The 21,991-nt window shown below is 42.7% G+C and overlaps 1 protein-coding gene across 1 annotated transcript in view; it reads right to left on the bottom strand.

Annotated features, from left to right (window-relative positions):
• Positions 1 to 20,391: 20,391 nt before the first annotated feature.
• Positions 20,392 to 21,991, bottom strand: part of fxn (frataxin) — an 18,322-nt gene continuing 16,722 nt past the window's right edge. The window contains exon 6 of the mRNA XM_034091387.2: positions 20,392 to 20,749. Coding sequence (XP_033947278.1) covers positions 20,611 to 20,749 — 139 coding nt within the window. The 3' untranslated portion in view covers positions 20,392 to 20,610. The remainder of the gene's footprint in view (positions 20,750 to 21,991) is intronic.

Here is a 21,991-nt window from a genome sequence, read left to right as displayed (position 1 = left end):
TATAAAGGTTTCTGCTCATTAAGCAACGTGTCTGTGTGTGGAACCTGAGCATTCCCGTTGATCACCTCTCATTATAAATCTATAAAACTATAAATATTCAACTTTACTTCACGTGTTCATTTGAGAACAGCTGTTACATACCTGGGTGAAGGTTACAGTTCATTTAAATGAAAGATACAACGTTACTCCACACTCATGGTTCAGTCCACCTTAAGAAATAAGACCGACCTCGGAAGCAGTTGTGTTTTAAAAAAACCTTTATTGACACGAGTACACTTTTTATAAGAATATAACTAAACCACAGAAATGACTCCGGAAAAGCTACAGATAGAGCCATAAGAAATGAATGCAACTGATTTCATCCGCGCGGTTTGGCTTTATGAAACAGGCACGCAAACGGTTACGTCATGACGCAAACGATGACGCAACGACGCATTACCAGTCGGACTCTGGGCGGTGTGAAAAGAGCCAGAGCTAAACCGAAGAACTGGTTCTGAACCTGAAAAGCTCTAGCACGGAGCTTGAACCGGAGTTGCGTTGGTGTGAATGAGGTATTACAGTTTCTCATCAAGATCCCGTTTAAATTGTGCCACGAATTACACATATGATGTTTGTCAATCTTAAAAAATCATTTCCATGTAAAAAAAACTCACAGTTTGTCGTAACACTGTTGAAATATAAGACTATGAAAAATACGCAATTAGAAAGACTACAAATCCCAGAGTCGCGTAAGTGATGTCATAACTGTTTTCCTCCACTAAAATAGAGATAGCAAAGATAAGATAACTTTAACAAGATGCCTGTGTGCTTAGTACCAGGCTGTAATCATACCAGCAATGGGTCTTGCTCGTTCTTTCGCTTCCCGTCTGATGAAAGGACCAGGAGTGGCTGGATCAAGTTAGCTACCTAGCTAATAGCAAGCACGTTAGTTAGCATTACAGCCGTGTCATTTTTATTAGCCTTAACATGAAGAAACATTAAGTTAACCAAAGTGTTAAACAGTAGAGTAGTAGTCATATTTCGTGAACCCTTTGAAGAGTACTGTCACACCGGTGTGATCATTCTATAATACACCATTTAAGCCCGGGGGTGAAATGCTAACGCTACATTAGCACTGGCTATTTGTTCTACTTCACGCTATCTGCACAAATGGTTGACATTAAACATTAAAAAGACCAGGCAGTTCAGAGAGAATCAAAGGAAGGCAGGCAGGCAGCTTTGCATGACGTTCTTCTGGACGTGTTTTATTGTGGTGATAGTGAGGGTAGTCAATCACTTTTTTGACAAGACAGTAGTGACGGCCATCTTGGTGACGTGTGTTGTTGTGAGAGTCTGCGAGACCAGAGATGTAGTTCATTAAGCGTTTCACACAAACAAAAGTGTTACTTCACAGTTTTACGACACATTTTTATTTTTTTGACTTGCAAAATTATCTTTTAAATTGACAAACATCATATGTGTAATTCGAGGCACAATTCAAACGGGATCGAAAGATAATATTTCTCTCTCCATTGACTTCAATACATAATCTTTTCGAAATAAGGTCTCATAGAGCTCCCCCGGAAGGGGAGGGACTTCGCCACTCTATGGCCGTTTCTCAATCGCGAGTACACATGCTGCAGAGCAACTATTTCAAGTATACTACGTCATAGAGTGGCGCAGAATGCTGGGCATTTAACATGCATTTAAACAGTCCTTCGGTGCCACTCGATGACGTAGTATACTTGAAATAGTTGAAAATCGGAAGTCGCAACAGCTCATTTCAAAATAAACGTGGATTTACGTAAAAAACTATTTTTTCAGGGTTCGGGTGTTTTGTTTGATTTTAAACAAACAAAGTCTTGGCTTTCAGAATATGAAACTTTTATTTCCAAAATCACACGATAAATACAGTTTTGAAGCTTGTAAAGGGACGAAGACAGGCACCTCACACTCGCACTCTGCTCTTCCAGCAGCGCCGCCCCCCCTCCCTCCGGCTGAAATTATGAATGTAAGAGTATAGTAATCATAGATAACACGGCAGGGTCCGTTACAGTTTGTTTTCATCTGATTTCAATTAAACAGAGTCTTGGCTTTCAGAATATTAAACTTGTTTCGGCAAATTTAGATGATAAATACAGCTTTGAAGCCTGTAACGGCATAATTACAAGCGGAGAACGGAGTAACTTAACGTCACAGCAGGCATAACAACAGCCGGTGTTTCTCGTGAGTGTTTTCTCCGGGAAACAAACACAATACACACAAACGCAAAATTACACAAACACACACACACACACACGTATACACACACACTCGCGAGCTTCCCCTCCAAACGAAAATATCTTCCCTCCGTACAGGGCTCGAGCTTAAGGATGTCCCGTCGTCAGTGTGCGAACTATACCACGGTCTCTGGGGGAGCCGGGATTTTTTTTTTGTTGCGGCGGGGGGGGAGGTGCCACAGGTCTACATTTACATGAAACGTCCCGATGGATCATGTAAATGTCAACAGATTTCCTGAGCATGTATGGGCTACGCAAACTTCAATCAACTTGATAATAAATAATCCACGGACCACCAATGTAACGTTTGACTGTTTAATTAATCAACTTAAAATGACTCAAATGTGATCCACTCACTCCACTGTTGGCTGGTCCAGCCAGCCGGCGCCCACGGGACCACCGCAGCAACTTCGCCCCCCATCTCGAGCAGCAGGCAAGGAGGAAGAGGAAGAACAGGTGGGGTGGTCATCAGCAGCATCATCATCTTCTTCCACATCTCCTTCGATCTCTACTACTGTATGGTAGTTGTAGTCATCAAGTTAGCTTCTCTTGGCTCGTCTTCTTGTGTCTCTTCAGCCCCTAAGTTAACGTTGGCTGTCAAGTTAGCACTAGCACTGACTACACGCCCCATTCCTACTGTTAACGTAACGTAACGACTTCCCCGGTGTAACCAGTTAAACGGTAACAACGTTAGCTCCCTCCTCTCTCGGTTCTGTTGTAGCAGCAGTCACAACGTACGATGTGCTACCACCAGCTACATTCGGTTGGTCTTCTTGATCAGGTTGTTTAGCCGTCTTTTTAAAGAAATTGCCTAAGTTGTTTTTTTCTTTTCGACATATCAGCAGCAGCAACAATGCTTGGTAAACATGCAGTGCTAACTAAACGAGTGAGTGGGTAGTGGGTGGAGCTGCGGGCAGCGTGCAAGCAGGCGACACTTTTTTCATGAATCATAAACTCTAAATATAATTTTATTTCACTTATTTTACACCTTTGAAAAAAAAACATGCCCAAAATGGAATTTATTTGGTCATCATATCAGTATTTTAGAGAGCTCCCCCCAAATTTCACAAACCATGTTCCCAGGGGAGCTCATGTCACCACTAGGGGAGCTATAGCTCCCCCTGCTCCCCTCCAGTTCGCACCCTGCCCGTCGTCCCGGGGCCGAAAAAAATAGTGTCGGGGAGGATAAAAATAATTTTGGGACGAGAGTTAAAATAAAAATACCCTGCTAACTCTACTACAAACGGCGATGAAAATGAAACCGACTGCACGTTTTGTGTAGCACACAGTTATTAAACCTCCTTGTCAACATAAACACACACGCACAAAACATTTAGAAACCCGTGAAATACACACACAGTCCGTAGCTACAGCTGAGCTGCTAGCTGTCAGCCAGCTGCCCAGCTGGCTGTGCCCGCAAATTCCTGGCCCGCAAATTCGCGGGTCTAGCTATGTACTGAGTGTGTGTATTTCGCGGGTTGAGTGATGTACAATGGCATCCCGTGGAGGAATTCTGAAATGTTTTACCGTTACATCACAAAAACGCACAGCAGAACCAGACCCTGGAGCGCCGGCCTCTTTATTTACTTACTCCTCTTCATCCCCTATGAGTAATAAGGCTGAGAAGAGAACCCTCCATCGTATTTAGTCCTTAGCAATATGCTGCGCCTCTCCCCATGTAGGGATGGGTACCGAGCCCCGGTATTAAACGGGCCCCGGGCCGGAATTATTAAAGACAGTGGTAACGTTAAGCTCCGACGTTATCGGACTTTTTATCGGTACTGGAGACATTTAAAAAATATATGTCATATGTATTATTGCTACATACACATTATATCGCAGTTTTAGTTTCACCAACTCCGTTTCTAATATGCAATAAGACTACAACATGCGTCTATGATGTATTTTCGAGCTTTCCAATCGAGACGAGATCTCTCTCTCCCGTCTGTGTGCGAGGGGGCGGGGCCGTTTGTAAAGGTCTCCTGACTGTGTTACAGACTGTCATCCTGGTTAGCGGTTACTCTGGGTTCTGTCTTCAGGACACAGTGTTGGATTTTTTTGTTAATTGGATGGGACTTGATTGGATTCAATATTAGAGACATTTTCTCGTTTGTGTGTTTGTTTAAATATATTTGGCCTTTGTTCATGTGATTGAATGATTTACTCAAATAAAAAGGTTGATGAATTATCATCTAATGATTTGCATGATGTTTTATTTATGTTAAAGGTCACTTTGAATGATTTTAACTAATGATAATGTAGAAAAACTAACATTTTAAATTCGGGACGGTCCACATTAATTTCGGGACGGCTTAGATTGTATTTCGGGACGGTTCCGGGAGGATGGGGAAAAAATGTAGTCGAGAGCCTTGCCTCCGTAGTATTTTGATCATTTGCTCCACTAATAATCATCAGATCGATGGATTCCAGAGAAGAGGAAACTTTAAAGGCCTTTTTCTCAAAATGAGGACTCGGTGACAGTCATTATATAATGTGACATATTTCGCTTAATATTTGGAGTACAACAACAATCCTGATATCATTAGAAAGCTAGGAATATCCTCTTTACAACAGTGTATACAACTCAAAATGTGTCTTCGGGTCAATGCGACTGATTTCGATGGAGCAGGTCACATATGATGTTTGTCAATCTTAAAAAATCATTTCCATGTCAAAAAAGTCACAGTTTGTTGTAAAACTGATAGAATCTATCTATATGGCACTGGCTAAGATAAGATAACTTTAACAAGATGCCTGTGTGCTACCAGGTTGTCATAATACCAGCAATGGGTCTTGCTCGTTCTTTCGCTTCCCGTCTGATGAAAGGACCAGGAGTGGCTGGATCAAGTTAGCTACCTAGCTAGTAGCTAGCACGTTAGTTAGCATTACAGCCTTGTCATTTTTATTAGCCTTAACATGAAGTAACATTAAGTAACCCAACATGTTAAACAGTAAGAGTGGTAGTCATATTTTGTGAACCCTTTGAAGAGTACTGTCACACCGGTGTGATCAGTCTATAATACACAATTTAAGCCCGGGGAGAAATGCTAACGCTACATTAGCATCTGCGATCTTTTCTACTTCACGCTGTCTGCACAAATGGTTGACATTAAACATTAAAAAGACCCGGCAGTTCAGAGAGAATCAAAGGAAGGCAGGCAGGCAGCTTTGCATGACATTCTTCTAGACGTGTTTCATTGTGGTGATAGTGAGAGTAGTCAATCCTTTTGTTGACAAGACAGTAGTGACGGCCATCTTGGTGACGTGTGTTGTTCTGCTAGACAGGAGATGTAGTTCATTCAGTGTTTCACACAAACAAACGACACGGTTTTACGACACGTATTTTTATTTTGACTTGCAAAATTATCTTTTAAATTGACAAACATCATAGCCTATGTGTAATTCGTGGCACAATTCAAACGGGATCGAAAGATAATCTTACTCTCTCCATTGCCTTCAATATATAATTTTTCCGAATTAAGGTCCCATGAAGGTCCACCGGAAGGGGAGGGACTTCGCCACTCTATGCTATACTATGGGTGACGTCACGGACACTACGTCCATTTATATATCTATATAGTCTATGCTATGTAGCTAACTGTCCCTGCTGTCAGGCTACTTAGCTAGCATTGTTATGGATCTAAAGGTAGCAAAAGCTAACTTTCATAGCACAGCTTTTCTTTACTTCTCACTTAACACAATAAAGAAACAGACCGTATAGTACAGCACAAACAACACAAATGATCAATACTTATATATATATTTTCACTTGTTGTATTATAATCATCATCATCATCATCACATCATCATCATCATCATCATCATCATCATCTTTATTTAAAGAGACTCTTGGTCCATTATTACAAAACATACAACACTCAAATATAAATTAAAAAAGGCAGCCATACCAATGTTTCCACAGAGGTGACTGGTATCGTACAGCCCTGAAACACGGATTTGACAGCAGCATAATGACAGAGTTATGAGAAATATTCAATCGACAGATGAATTTGTACATTAGATTTCTCAAAAGAGCATGGAACGTGTTGACTCGTGCATTACAGAACAGTTCACTTGCACTGCACCACCTTGGTTCTCTAAGCAGTATACGCAAACAGTCAATATATGCAACCAAGCATAGGAAGATATTTTCGTTTGGATTACTGGTCTGGGAGAAGCTCACGAGTGTGTGTGTGTATACGTGTGTGTGTTTGTGTATTTTTGCGTTTGTGTGTATTGTGTTTGTTTCCCGGGGAAAACCCTCACGAGAAACACCGGCTGTTGTTGTGCCTGCTGTGACGTCAAGTTACTCCGTTCTGCGCTTGTAATTATGCCGAAGCTTCAAAGTTGTATTTATCATCTGAATTTGCCGAAGCAAGTTTAATATTCTGAAAGCCAAGTCTTTGTTTATTTGAAATCAGATGAAAACAAACTGTAACGGACCCTGCCGTGTTATCTATCACTACTATACGCTTACATTCATAATTTCAGCGGAGGGAGGGGGAGCTGCGCTTCTAACGGGAGAGCTGCCTTCTTCCCTTTACAAGCTTCAAAAATATATTTATCGTGTAATTTTGGAAATAAATTAAATAAAAGTTTCATATTCTGAAAGCCAAGACTTTGTTTATTTAAAATAAAAATAAAACACGCGAAATAAAAAAAGAAAACAAATTAAAAAAAATATATATATTTTTTTTAATTGGCTCATGATAGGCCCCTGATCTCCGTAGGCCCCTGGGCTTCAGCCCAGGTCAGCCCGTGCATTAAGGCGGTCCTGTCAACCTGGAGCTTCCGGAGGCTCGCCTTCTTATACTTGACCCACAAGGGGGCAGTATAGAGAGGAGTGCAATAAGCTCTAAAGAGGTTCACCTTAACCTCATCTGAACACCAAGACAATTTTCTAGCCAACATGTTGGCTTGAATATATAAGACACGCCGCTGTCTATACATGTCATCATCATCAGCCATTTCATCTGTGATGATGTGTCCCAGATAGACAGACAGCACCTGTCCTGACCTTTTGCTCTGCAGATCATTACAGCGCTCTTCTTAGCATTGTATTTAACGTCAAATTTGACTCCGTAATCAGAACAAACATTTAGCAACTGTTGAAAACCAGCACTGCTAGGAGAAACAATTGCCAGATCATCGGCATACATAAGATGGTTTACATTACAATCACATGACCAATCACACACCCTGTTTTACAGACCCTTAAATCATCTGATAGATCATTCATATAGATATTAAAAAGGCTCGGTGAGAGGAGCCCCCCCTGGCGGACTCCATTACCAACACCAAATGGCGCCGCGACTGCATTCCCCCATTTGATCCGCATGCTCTGGTTGGCATACCAATAAGCCAGGATCCTAATTATACTGTTAGGCACACCTCTTTGTCTCCATTTTAAAAACAGTTTGGGATGGTTAACTCGGTCAAAAGCCTTCGAGGCATCAATGAAACCAACCAGAACAGTGGAATTCTGTCTTCTATATGTTTCTACCATTTCCTTCAAAGCATAGATGCATAGCTCAGTACCATGCTTAGCCTTGAAGCCAAACTGGTAATCTGAGGTACATAAATAAGAACATAGTCTATCTAACAACATTCTTTCCAGGACTTTGGATAACACACTGGCTAGAGCAATTGGTCTATAGTTATCCAAGCTCCCTACCTTGCCCGCTTTGTCCTTAATGACAGGGACCAAAGTAACAGTCAACATGGAGTCTGGCAACACACCATGAGTCATGAGGCCGGTAAAACAAATGGCAAGAAGAACTGCAACCTTCGGGCTTGCCAGTTCAAGGTGCTCTGCAGTGATTCGGTCAGAGCCGCATGCTTTGTTATCAGCTAGCAATAATAATTGAAATGCTGGTTCTTCTGGGGTCTTCTGTCCACGCTCAGCTACTGCACCGCAGCTGCCTGCACTGTACAATCGCTGGAGTACTGGGCTGTCACTCAAAAACTAAGTAGCCAATGGGGACGCACCCCTGAAAGTCCCGCCTACCTGGGACGTTTGTGTCAGAATCGCAAACAAAAAATGAGGAAGCGCAAACGAGAGAGCTGGAGTGAGAGCAAAAGTCTGATCATTGAGAAAGAAGCAAAGAGAACTGCAAACAATAAGATATGTTAAAACAAAGAAAAAATACTTAAGGTTTACATGATTACAAAATTGATTTGTTTGCAATTTATAGTTTTATTTTTTAAATGAAAATTATTTTGCTTGACTCAGTTTTTTTTCTCTTAAACTCTTAGTTTTGCTTGAAACAAAACTAATCCCATAATTTGCTGTCCAACATTTTCCTATTGTGAGTTGTATTAATATATTGGAGGCTTTCTACTCTTGCAGGGATTTGTTGTTGTTGTTGTGGATAATCCAAAAAACTCATTGTCATTTATATTCTTCCCCTTGTGGTTTATTGTTATTATACAATCTGAAAAGGGAAACAGTGTTTAAATGGCTTTACTTGAAAATATCATTCCTTTTTACCCCCATAGGTTTTACAAAAAGGATTACATGATTTCTGTGTAAGAGAGTTCTCTGAGAGTGTGTGGTGCTGGGTGCAGTGATCAGTGGGTCTGTTGGAGGATCACACTCCAGTTTCCCTGGATGAGTTAAGAGCTTTGTTCTACTGCTGGTGGATTAATGAAACAGGGATATCACACACACACACACACACACACACACACACACACACACACACACACACACACACACACACACACACACACACACACACACACACACACACACACACACACACACACACACACACACACACACACACACACACACACACACACACACACACACACACACACACACACACACACACACACACAGTGAGGATGTTGGGGGGGCAGTGTGGGATTGTGTCATTGTTGCATTGTTGGGATCCACTCCGGACAGCATTCTGAGAAATTAGGTAGGTGATGTCACTCCAGAAGAAAGCCGCTGTGAACCATGCAGGTCCAGTTCCAATCCGACCCCTACATCCTGGCACTCAGCCAGCAGTCTCACTCTCAGCGGAATGAGGGTTCCTACTTTAGGGTGAAGGGGGTAAGTACAGCGGCAGGCGCTGCTTAGGACCAACTCCACTCTGATGTCCAACCAGAGTTTAGAATCAGAATCCATCAGGCAAAAAATCTAAAATTCTAATTACAATAAAATCTGCTTGGTTTTTGCAACAGTCCTTGTTAATAACCTTGGCAATCAAATGCAAACATAATCTATTGTTTTGTAGACTAGACGCAGGGATATGATTCTAAGGAAAACAATTGAAATGCAGTGTAACCTTGACGTTGTTAACATCTTGTTTAGAGTATAGGTGAGGTCCTGATAATTTATTCCGGTAAATTACTCTGACCTCACTAACTGACCTGACCGAAGTTACTGAGTCTATGTAAGTTTACTGCTTGGCTCAGATCCACCAAGTCAGCAAGATCTCACCTCTATTAACTCCCCGAAGAACCAGGTTCAATTAACTGCTGTTTCAATTCAGACAACTCTTTTTAATCTGTTTAAGCGATCCCGAAGGATTTTGGTATGAGTAAATGAGGTGTGTTCCTACCTACGTGTGTGTGGCAGGGTGCAGTCTTACCTTTGAAGCAGGAGAGGAGAGCACAGATGTCCTTTAAATTGTCCCAGTCCAAAAGGTGGGATCAGTTTATTTGAAGAAAAATAGGTCCAAACTAATACAGGGTTTTTACCTTCTCTCTTTACAACATTATAATCATACTAAACAACACACACAAAAAATGATGCTGTGATCATGTTCAAATATGAAACTTTAATTCACAGTCTTACATTTATTACCAAAATGTTTCACTTCAACTGCCCAATTCAGTTGTGACATTTAAAATCTCCCGATAGAATTTAGAGGCATTTCCTCATAAAAAGACCGGTGATAATAAAAAGCACATTCAACTTTTCATTCACCAAATCAATTCACATCGATTCCATACCTTTTTATTTTCCGTCACAGATGGCGGGTACTAACATTCAAAAACCCATACCTATCCACATGAATTCGGAGGAAGGTCCTCACGGTGGCGGGTACTAATACTCACAAACGCTTCTCCCATCAAATCATTCCATTCGCATTCAAAGAAATTCACTCAGCATTCCAACCAAGAAATTCACTCAGCTTTCAATGAAGAAAATCAAGAGATATTTACCAAGTTTGAGAGAACCTTACTGAGAGCTATTAACCCAGCTCTGAAGGACAGAGCTTACCAGGAGAGAGTATACCAGGGGTTTCCCCCTCTCTCCCCCTCGAAATCCAAAAAAGCCAGTCTTTATATGCTCAAAAAACCGGATAGAAAACCCACAAACACCTCCTCTATACCCAACCAACATATTCTATTGGCTCTGGCATAAGACACACCTTCCCAAGTTTGTGTAAAACAAAACATGACTAGACATATTCTATGGCCATGACATAACCACCTTTTTGAGGCCTCAATGTGTTTCTCCTTAAGTCCGGAGCCCCCCTCCCTGCTGTGAGAGGAGAGGAAAGAACCTGCCTACTCTCTTATCAGAGAGTAAGGCATAAATAATTTTAGGACTTACACTCAATTTAACAAACCACTTTGTTTTGTTTATGCTGTAAATATAGAAAAACCTAAAATATGAAGCATTTTCATTGTGGGTTATACAAGAATATAATTGATTATATTTGATTATAACTAACTTTCGTTTTAAGTATTCAACATACTATGAAGCTCTCAACAATCTGTATGACAATATTAAATTATGTTGCACTATTAAATGTTGCATAGCACTATCTATACACTGTGTTTCATGAGGGACACAACGAGTGGAGCACCTGATGAGGAAGGGGAGGGGTGTAAGAGTCGGTTTGGAAATGGGCCGCAGTGTACAGAGCCCCGAATAGTTCAGAAAATGTCATTTGATATCAGTTTGGAAAACCATTCCACAGCAGCTGCTGCTGCTGCTGCCGCTGTTGTTAAACTCAAAAAATATGATTGGTCGTGTGTTTTTATTAAGATGAAGTTATCTACAATAGTGTCTTATAGCTTAGTGACTGTGTGTTAGTGTTGGCACTAAATGTCTAATTACTAAGATATGTATTCTTTAAAGGGGCCCTATTTTTGTGGTTTCCCCTTTCCTGAAGTGTGTTCTATAGGTTTGCATGTTAATGGTCTGCAAAGGCTACAATCCCCAACTTCATTTTTCTATTTCATTTGTGCCAAATAAGAGAAAAATGACGAAACCCAGATACACTAAACATGCACAGGCCACTGACTATTTTGTCCCGGATCTGAACGATTACGTTAACACCCAAATAAAATGTTATTAGAGGATAACTCCTTAAACATTGTGATGTGACTAGGTAAAGGGTTAGGGTATATTCTTTTCTTGAATACTGCATTCTGTACATGTTAACTTTAAATGTAATTGAATATTTGTTTATAGATTTGTTTTATCTTCATGGCCATCTGTATATTTGTTTACTATCTAACTACTTCTATTTCTATTTTGAGATGTTTATATTTTAGAATTGTTTATTTATACTCTTTAAATTTGTTATTATGTGCAATCTTATCTTATTGCATATTATCTACACATGTCCACATGAGGGCTTATGGACTTTGGCTTTTTGTTTTCCACATCTTTTGATACATGAAGAAGCTACAACATAATATAATTAAAGCAAGTTCAACTTAACTAAAATTAAGAATAACTTGAAGATGACTATTTATGATTCTTAATCTTCATTGTCTTTTGTGGAACACTAGCAAGAAATAATCTGTTTTCATATAACCAATGTACAGCCTTGTTAGGTTGACATTAGTGTAACGTCCGAGGTGTTAAAGAGCCTGTGACAGCATCCCAACAACTGTTGTGCAATGAAATATTGGGCTACTAGTAATCTCGAACCGTCAGTTTAAAAAAGAAAAAGCGATACCGTTCCGTTAAATATCAATAACTTCGAACATCGCGGGGAAATTCCATCGACTCATTTTGAAGTTTTGGGGGAAGCCGGAAGTGACGTCAATGCGGGAACGCTTCGAAAGCCAAACACGGACAAAGTGTGTTGTCATGCGTAGAAATGGTGAATTACTGAGAGTAGGCACGTTAATAACGTTTTAATGAAGTTGACTACAGTATATTCATATTTGTCAGTGCTTTCATGTCAATTCGGTGAACATAAACATAAATGATCGTGGTGAAGATGATGATTACATTAGGATTACAAATCGGGAGTGAGAGCTGCTGAATTTCCTCCCGTCGGATGTGATATAAAAACAAATCGATTATTTTTGTAGTTGTAAACTCAAGTGGATGAAACTACATTTATTAGTGCTTTCATGTCAATTCGGCGAACATATGAACACATTAAATGATCGTGAGGAATGGATGATGATTACAAATCGTTTGTTTGAGCCGGTCTGCATTTCCTGATGAGAAAACAAACCGATGCTTTTTGTAGTTATAGTACACCAACAACATGGATTAAACGTGTGTTTTTTTTACCACAATGTTGGGGAAATTAATGGATAAAATGCACGGATTATTATTATTATTCCCACTCCGATCGGGACACTAGGTCCACCGTTTCCCCGCAGCGAGGCTACCCCCGTTGACAGTTTACGTGGGCTGGGTGCAGTGGCGGACTGGCCATCGGGACGAATCCCGATGGGCCGGTACCGAAGTGGGCCGGTCGGATAAGTCACTAGCACATCCCCCATAGGCGGCGCGTGAGGCTCAGGTTTGGGAAGGCTAAATAACTTCTTTTACCTGACGCTGCCCGCCTCCGGCGTCTATAGAAAAGAGATCAACTCAGTGTGCGGAGTTTAAATCTCTCAAGTCATATTACAGGATAAAGGAAATACAGTTTAAACTGCCGTATGCAGAGAAGACGCCGACGTGTCGCACTTATCATTCATATTACATCATCAATCAGATCATCGATCATATAATATCATAATATATCATATATTTCCTTATCTGAGTCAGCTTCTCCAGCCTCATCTGGCCGTGCAACACTCACAGTGTCACAGACTGGATGCAGAAGTATTATTTTAAGCAACACATTATGTTGACGAAACACTCGAGACAAATGTAATTAAAGTCCGATCCACTCGTGTCTTAGACGTGAACGCGCTCTCAGCTGGAGAGAGAAGCCCTGGCTTGATTTACCGAGTTGATAACCAGCATCGTAGAACCGCTTAGCGAGATCTCGTTTGTTAGTTTGTTGTTGTTAGTTTGTTTGTTACTCAAACATATCCAGGGTCTGTTGAACTGGCTTCGTAGTACAGGGCACAGGTGGCTAGCAGCGCTAAGGTCAAAGACACAGACATTATACATTATATTTGTATTTTACCAGGATGCAGTGACACAAATATTTACATATTTACATTTACTATCTACAGCACCCTGACATCCCCCACTCCCCCCATTGACAATTTACTAGCGGTACCGAAGTGGGCCGGTCGAGAGTCCCGGGATGATTTGTAGTCCCAGTCCACCACTGGCTACATGACCATATGATCGCCCATATTGACGCACCTCACTCCTAAACTTCTAACAGATACAACATAAACCGATCCTTCAGCCTCATATGAGCTCTCAGACACGTTCAACATGAACCTGTCATCGCTGTCTGAGCTTGCTGCTGTGTGCACCATCGTGCGTTTACATCTGACTGTATATATATATAAAGGTTTGCATGCAGATGCTGGGATCCTGGACGGTGCAGCTGGAGCGCTGTGCCCGCAATGACGTCACCCATCATTTGGCGGGACTTGAAGAATCCGCGAGAAGATCCAGAAAATTGTCAACATTGAAGGATTAATGGTTATCAAAGTACAAATATCCAAAATCAGTTCAGTAACGGTTTTCAAGGGGACAATATGTACTCAAATTGATGGGTTTGGATGATGGGGGAAACTCGTGTCACAGGCTCTTTAAGGCTTCAATGATTCTTCTGTGTAACAAAAACTCAGGAACTTAGTACTTTTTGGAGCGTCCCAGATAGCGCCTCCGTTTATTATTGTCGAGTCACACCACGTTCTCCTTCACCACACCAGGACAGACTGCGCATGCTCACAACACATGACCTCTCAACCCAATGCTTACATGCGTCCCCCCTTACTGAAAGAAATGTCCCCATTTCCACACAACAACAAAATAAAAAAATAATAACAATACATATCCACAGCCCAAACTCAACATCAACTTGGTATGACATATCCCATTCCCCTGTCCTATTAAACCTCTCTACCATGCCATCAGACTTCGGATTGTAAGGCGTGGTGTGCGTCTTCTTCACACCTAACATGCCGCACAAATGCCTCACAACATCTGATTCAAACTGTCTGCCCATATCAGTGTGCAGAGTTTCCATTACACATTTTGTGAAATAGTCCTCAACAACCAACTCATACCGGTTGCCTTTTGATGTGACCGGCAAGTATATCATCCGCCACAGGCTGGAAAGGTCGAACTGCATGCGAAGTTCTCATGGGGGCATGGAGTTTAGGCACCGGGAACTTCCTTCTCTGACAGGCATAACATTGGTCACACCATGATCGAATGTCACTGTGCATGGAGGGCCAATAGCACACACTTCTTGCGCGTGCCAAAACGCGTTCATACGCCAGGTGAGCAGTTAGTGGAGCACCATGCAAGTGTCCCAGGACCTCTGGAACTAAGACAGCAGGAACAACAACCTGAGTAGACTGCCCTGCCTCAGACAGCCAAACAACTCTACATAAAAGTCCCTCCACAAAAGTCAGCCGGGGAAACTCATGCCAAAGTCTCTTCACACCCCGACTAGCATCTTTTAACCTCCATCTAGGGGGCCGTTGGCCATGCTCCAGCCAGGCCAAAACTTGTCCGATGTCTGCATCCTTTTGCTGGAGCTCCCTAATACCGGAGCCATCATGTGACAGAGTGAAGATTAGGGTCTGGTCCACTGAAGACCCTGAGTCAGGAGAAGGAGGGCCTGAAATCAGTCCCTGGGCTTGGGCCGTGGCAGGAGTCCCCACAGCACACACATCACTAGGACCACTGTCCCCAGCGCCAGGGAGAATTGTACTCAAGGGAGCGGATGTGGCATCAAGACTGCCTGAATTCTCCAAAGCTTCAGGGGTGTCAGGCCTGCGTGAAAGGGCATCTGCATTTGTGTGTTTGGCCCCACTCTTGTGCACAATCACCCAGTCGTATGGGTCCAGCTCCAGAGCCCAACGGCTACGACGCCCCATCCTGTCATTGTCAACCTGAAGTCGTCGCAGACCCAACAACGATTGGTGATCTGTGATAATTGTGAAGGGGAGAAGACCCAAGTAATGCCGGAAATTACGCACTGCCCACACTATCGCCCACAGCTCCCTGTCGTAGGTAGACCAACGCCGTTCAGCTGCTGTGAGGGAGCGACTAGCGTAGGCCACCACTCTCTCCAGGCCATCAACTTCTTGTGACAGCACAGCCCCCACAGCAATCTGCGAAGCATCTGTACACAGCACGAAACTCTTGGTGAAGTCCGGGTGACACATGATAGGTTCGGCACAAAGACCATCCCACAAAAACTCAAATGCCCCCTGGCAATCCGCCATCCATTGAAAAGGGACATCCTTTCCCGTCAGATGGTTGAGGGGGGCAGCACGCTGGGCAAAACTCATCACAATCCTCCTATAATAAGAGCAGAGACCCAGAAAAGCACGCACCTCTGTAGCGGGACGTTGAACTGGCCAATTCTTCACCTTATCTGTGTTACGGGGGTCAGGACGAAGCCTCCCGGCGGAGATGACGTGACCAAGGAATACCGCGTGATCACGGGCAAGATGGCACTTCCTGGCGTTCAATCTAAGCCCAGCTGTCCCAATCCGAATGAAGACCTCCTCCAAAGCAGACATGTGGGCCTCAAACGAACTACTGTAAATCAGTATATTGTCAAGATACACCATGCAGATGTGCCATGGCAGCCCCCTTAACACCAGCTCCATAACCCTCTGGAAGGTAGCGGGTGCATTGGTCAGACCCATAGGCATGGATTTGAACTGGTATAGGCCCTGGCCAGTGGTGAATGGTGTCTTTTCGCGGTTCTCCTCAGCCACTTCCACCTGCCAGTAACCGTTAGAAAAATCCAAGGTGCTGAACCAGGAGGCCCCCGCCAATGCGTCCAATGTGTCATCCACTCGTGGCAGTGGATGAGAATCCTTTATTGTCACAGAGTTGAGTCCCCTGTAATCCATGCAGAATCGCCATATGTTGTTCTTTTTCCTAAAGAGGACCACTGGGACGGACCACGGGCTAAAACTCTTTTCAATTATGGCATCCTCCAACAGGCGCTGAACCTGTCTGCCTATCTCCTTCCGTTTTTCTGGCGAAGTACGGTAGGCCCGACGCTTGACCGGGGAATGATCACCTGTCTGTATGCGGTGTTTGATCAGACCAGTGTTTCCTGTTCTACCCTTCCCAGAGCCGAACACCCCTTGGTGTTTCCCCATCAAGGCCTGCAGCTGCAGTCTCTGTTCAGCAGACAACGGAAAGCCAGCCACATCCGGCAGAGGGGTAGCCACAGCTCCATTGAGCCTTCTATTCCCATAGCACTCAGTAGTAATGATTTTATGTTCTTTTTTAACGATAAAATTGTTACTCTTAGAAACAAAATTAATGACCTCTTGCCTTTGACCAGTATAGTGTTATCAACAGCTCCCGGAAACGTAAGTTCTAATATTACACGAGATAGTAAACTAGAATGCTTTTCAGCCATAAACCTTGAACAATTACATTCAATGATTCTCTCTTCTAAACCATCAACGTGCATGTTAGACCCAATTCCAACTAAGCTGTTGAAGGAAGTTTTTCCATTAATTAGCACTTCTTTATTAAATATTATGAATATGTCTTTATTATCAGGCTATGTTCCACAATCATTCAAAGTAGCAGTGATAAAACCGCTTCTTAAAAAGCACAACCTCGATCCAGAGGTTTTAGCCAACTATAGACCTATTTCTAATCTTCCGTTCCTCTCAAAAATTCTTGAGAAAGCGGTTGCAAAACAGTTGTGTGATTACTTAATAAACAATGATTTATTTGAAGATTTTCAGTCTGGCTTTAGAACACATCATAGCACAGAGACAGCTCTGGTTAAAGTCACAAATGATATTCTAATAGCCTCAGACAAGGGACTTGTCTCTATTCTTGTTTTGCTCGATCTCAGTGCTGCATTTGATACTATCGACCATGATATCCTATTGCAAAGACTAGAGCACTTGGTTGGCATACAGGGAACTGCTTTAGGCTGGTTTAGGTCCTATCCATCTGAACGCTCTCAGTTTGTACGTGTTAACGATGAATCTTCCACGCAAACCAAAGTTAGCCATGGAGTGCCACAGGGCTCAGTGCTCGGACCTATTTTGTTCACATTATATATGCTTCCGTTATGCAATATTATAAGGAATCATTCTGTAAACTTTCATTGTTATGCGGATGATACTCAACTATATTTATCAATCAAGCCTGATGAAATTAATCATCTAAATAAAATTCAAGACTGCCTTAAGGACTTAAAAACGTGGATGACCTTAAACTTTTTGATGTTAAACACGACCAAAACTGAAGTTATTGTACCCGAAGAATCTACGAAACAAATTATCTAAAGATATACTAACTATGGATGGCATTCATTTGGCCTCCAGTGAGACTATAAGGAATCTTGGTGTTATATTTGATCAGAATTTATCCTTTAACGCCCACATAAAATCAATTTCAAGGACCGCCTACTTCCATCTACGTAACATTGCAAAAATCAGGCATATCTTGCCTCAAAACGATGCAGAGAAACTAGTCCATGCATTTGTTACTTCTAGGCTGGATTATTGTAACTCTTTATTATCAGGGAGTACCAAGAAGTCAGTCAAGTCGCTTCAGCTGATTCAAAATGCTGCAGCTCGTGTACTAACCAGAGTTAGGAAAAGGGACCACATTACTCCTGTTCTGGCTGCCTTACACTGGCTCCCTATAGAACACAGGATAGAATTTAAAATTCTTCTTCTCGCCTACAAAGCCCTTAATGGGCAGGCGCCATCTTACCTTAAAGAACTCATTATACCCTACTGTCCTACTAGGGCATTGCGTTCCAAGAATGCAGGGTTGTTGGTTGTTCCTAGAGTCTCTAAAAGTACAATGGGAGCCAGAGCCTTTTCTTATCAAGCTCCACATTTGTGGAATCAGCTTCCAGTTTGTGTTCGGGCGGCAGACACCCTATCCGTTTTTAAGAGTGCGCTTAAGACCTTCCTTTTTGATAAAGCTTATAGTTAGGGCTGATTAGATTCAGCCCCTAGTTTTGCTGATATAGGCTTAGTTTGTCGGGGGACATCTTACTTCCTTCCTTCCTTCTCTCTGTCTATACCTGTGTACTCTCATGTTCCGATTAACCCAGCTTCCCCAAATGCCTTTCTTTTTGGTGTCTATATACGCTGGGATCCGGAGTCATGGATGATCCTGCGGTCCTGTGTCCTGGATCGCGAGCGCTGGATCTTGAGTCGTGGCTGTGGTCCTGGATCATCGGTCCTGGATGGATATCCTCGTGGATTCATCTTCCTATTATACACACATGCATTTCCAAACATTTGGACTACCTATGTTGCAAATGTATTATCTTTTCAATTTACACACGGCATCTATTGCACGTCTGTCCGTCCTGGGAGAGGGATCCCTCCTCTGTTGCTCTCCCTGAGGTTTCTCCCATTTTTCCCTTTAAACTGGGTTTTCTTTGGAAGTTTTTCCTTGTACGATGTGAGGGTCTAAGGACAGAGGGTGTCGTATTGTCATACTGATATTCTGTACACACTGTGAAGACCACTGAGACAAATGTAACATTTGTGATATTGGGCTATATAAATAAACATTGATTGATTGAACCTCTGGTAGGCGAACAGGAAACTTTCAGTAGATTGAGAGTTCACCAGCTCTGTGTGAATAGCTCTGGAAGCCATGCAACAAAACCCAACTCCCCAAACCTTCAGTGACACTCTTTTCTTGACATCATCCTTGACTTGGTAAGGTCCGAAGAGGTCTACTGTTGTGTATTTGAAGGGGGCAGCTGGTTCTGTCCTCTCTGGAGGTAGATCACCCATTATTTGCTGGCATCTTTTTGCTTTAGTTTTTCTGCAGAGCATGCAGTTTTCGGCCACTTTCTGCGCAATCCTCCGACCCTTCACGACCCATGCTCTTCTCCTCATCTTGAGCAAGGTTCCGGCCACTCCATCGTGGTTCTCCTCGTGGGCTTCTCGTGCTAACAGCGTTGATACCCAGGCTTCATACAACAAGATCGGGACAGCAACTTTATCTTCATTGAAGATCTGCACGCGACCCCCACAGACCAACAAGCCAGTCTCTTGGTCTCTGTACACTGCCAGCCTGTCTGTGGTTGTACTTGGGAAGGATGCACCTTGCTGTGCCGCAAGAAAGATGTCTCTTAGGGCGTCTTCTCTCTCTTTCACTGAGATGACTTGTGAAGACGACACTGCCTCCCACTTTGGACTGTTTGCAGTTTGCTGTTTCCCTCTAATGAACTTCTTCGCTGCTCTCCAAATCCAAGCAACTGTCTTGACAAGTCGGCTTAGGTTGCTGAACCGCTTGACGTTCACAAGGTTTAGGACAGCTGATCCTGCTGGTGGCCTTTTTGGGTGTGTTTGGGTTTGTTCCTGATCTAGCTTTAGTTCTGGTTTTGTGTGTTGGGATCCTTTGGATCTGATGGCACTTGTGCCTTGGTCTTGGCTCTGGTTAGTGCTGCAACAAACGCTTTCTTTTGCAATCTGTTGACACTGTCTCTGGCAGCTGTCACCAAATCTTTGGTAGATTTAATTGGCCATTCATCCACTGGTAACTTCAAGAACGTTGGTCCGTTCTGCCATTCTGAACTTTCATCCAGGTCTTGAGGACTGGCCCCTGATGTCAGCAATATTAAGAGGACCAGGAACCCACCACCAGTCTTGGATCGCTGTTGTGTTCTGGATCTCTCCGATTCTGTTTGCGAAGAAGGTCTGATAACCATAGCTCTCTCTGATTAGATTGTATTCAAATGTGTGACTAGTGCATAGATACATGTTTAATGGCCCTCACCCATCACATGACTGATTTCTCTGTACAAGACTTACTGCCGCTTTTGGTTTGATTCTTTTGAAATATTTAATGAAATCACCATGAAATACAAATGTACAATAGATTATTATAGGACATACATTACTCATTATATACAACTGCTGTCATCAGGGCTAACGGTGATGGGTGAATGTGGAGTTGTGCATCTTTGGCTCCCGTTTTGCCTCACAGTAGTTTGTATGGGTCGCAGTAGTCTCAGTGCAGGTGTTTTCCTCAGGAATATGTCAGGTGAGACAGGTCAATGTCTTTATTGAAGATGATGGAAAACTCCTTAGAAAGCAGCTGGTGGAGGCTCACACCATCATGAGTGTACACCCAGCGTGCACCTGTCCAATCGTAACGCTTGGGTCCACTGCAAAAAGAAGCAAAGGAATTAGCTCAGATGCTGTCATTTCAGATTTGTCAGAAAAAAGAAAATTACATTGGCAAGAAAACAAATAAGCTATGAGTGATTCATCCATAAAATGTGATCTGATATTCAAAAGGCATTACAAAAGACAAATGATCCTTCAAAAAGCCACTACAAGCCAGCGTTCCCCATGTGCCCTCGGAGAACCATTACAGTGAAGAGTGTCTCAGCATTAAAGGGCCTTTTATACATAAATATGGACCCCCCCCCCCCCTGTGTAAAGAGATTCTGGAAGTTTCAGGGGAAAAGATTCTCTCTCTTTCTGTCCTGATCCATCTAAACAAAAGCTGATCAGATGTGGCCACTTTGTGATGTCACAATGTAAACCAAACATCTTGCAGAGGGGCGTGGCCAGCAGCAGCTCGTTTGCATTTAAAGCTACAGACACAGATGGCATGATCTGTTTGGTATTTCAGCCAAACACTTCAGAAACATGTTCTGTATATATATCTGAGACCTATACATAGTATAATAAGGGAAGTGTGCTCATAAGGGGACACATGCCTGCTCATAAATGCAGCTATATACTCTGGAGGAGAGTATACATATGGAGAAGTCGTGCATGCAATATAATCTGGCTTCGTAGGTTTTATAGCAACATGAGTACAGCTTTTAAATAGCCTGCCATTGTTGTTATTGTGATGTGCGTGCAGAGATTAGACTTATGGTGGAATAGCACATGATGCCGATATACATGGTGGACTGTGAGGGATTTCGTGAGCTAATGAGCTGCATTGAACCAGGCTATGGCATCCCCTCAAGAGGTACAATTACTAGCCGCATTAAGAAGCGGTACGCGAAAAATAAAGACGTGCTCAAGGCGCGGATACTTTCCGCTGACAAGGTGGCTTTAACTACTGACTGTTGGACTGCAGAAAGTTACAGCACAGTTCCTGATGAACTCAGTCACGTTATGGCCTGAGCTGAAGACACAGTAATACCGACCTCTGAAGAACATGGAGCCGTGACTCAGCCGGAGCAAAGCGCCGCCAAAGTCACAGTCCTGCAGACCGCATACGTTTATTGTGGAGAGGTTTGGAGTCGGACTCAGGGTTACTTTTTATTTTCCTTTTAAGCAGTGATGCACAGTACTTTATGTTAATGTACCTTTAAATATGTTATCGTGAGCTTCAGAGTATTTTTTTTGCGCTCAACTCACTCCTGAGTCATGACCTGCGCGGATGT

The sequence above is a fragment of the Pseudochaenichthys georgianus genome, chromosome 9, assembly GCF_902827115.2.
Source record: "Pseudochaenichthys georgianus chromosome 9, fPseGeo1.2, whole genome shotgun sequence".
NCBI classification, from domain to species: domain Eukaryota; kingdom Metazoa; phylum Chordata; class Actinopteri; order Perciformes; family Channichthyidae; genus Pseudochaenichthys; species Pseudochaenichthys georgianus.
This window is presented reverse-complemented; position numbering and strand designations above follow the sequence as displayed.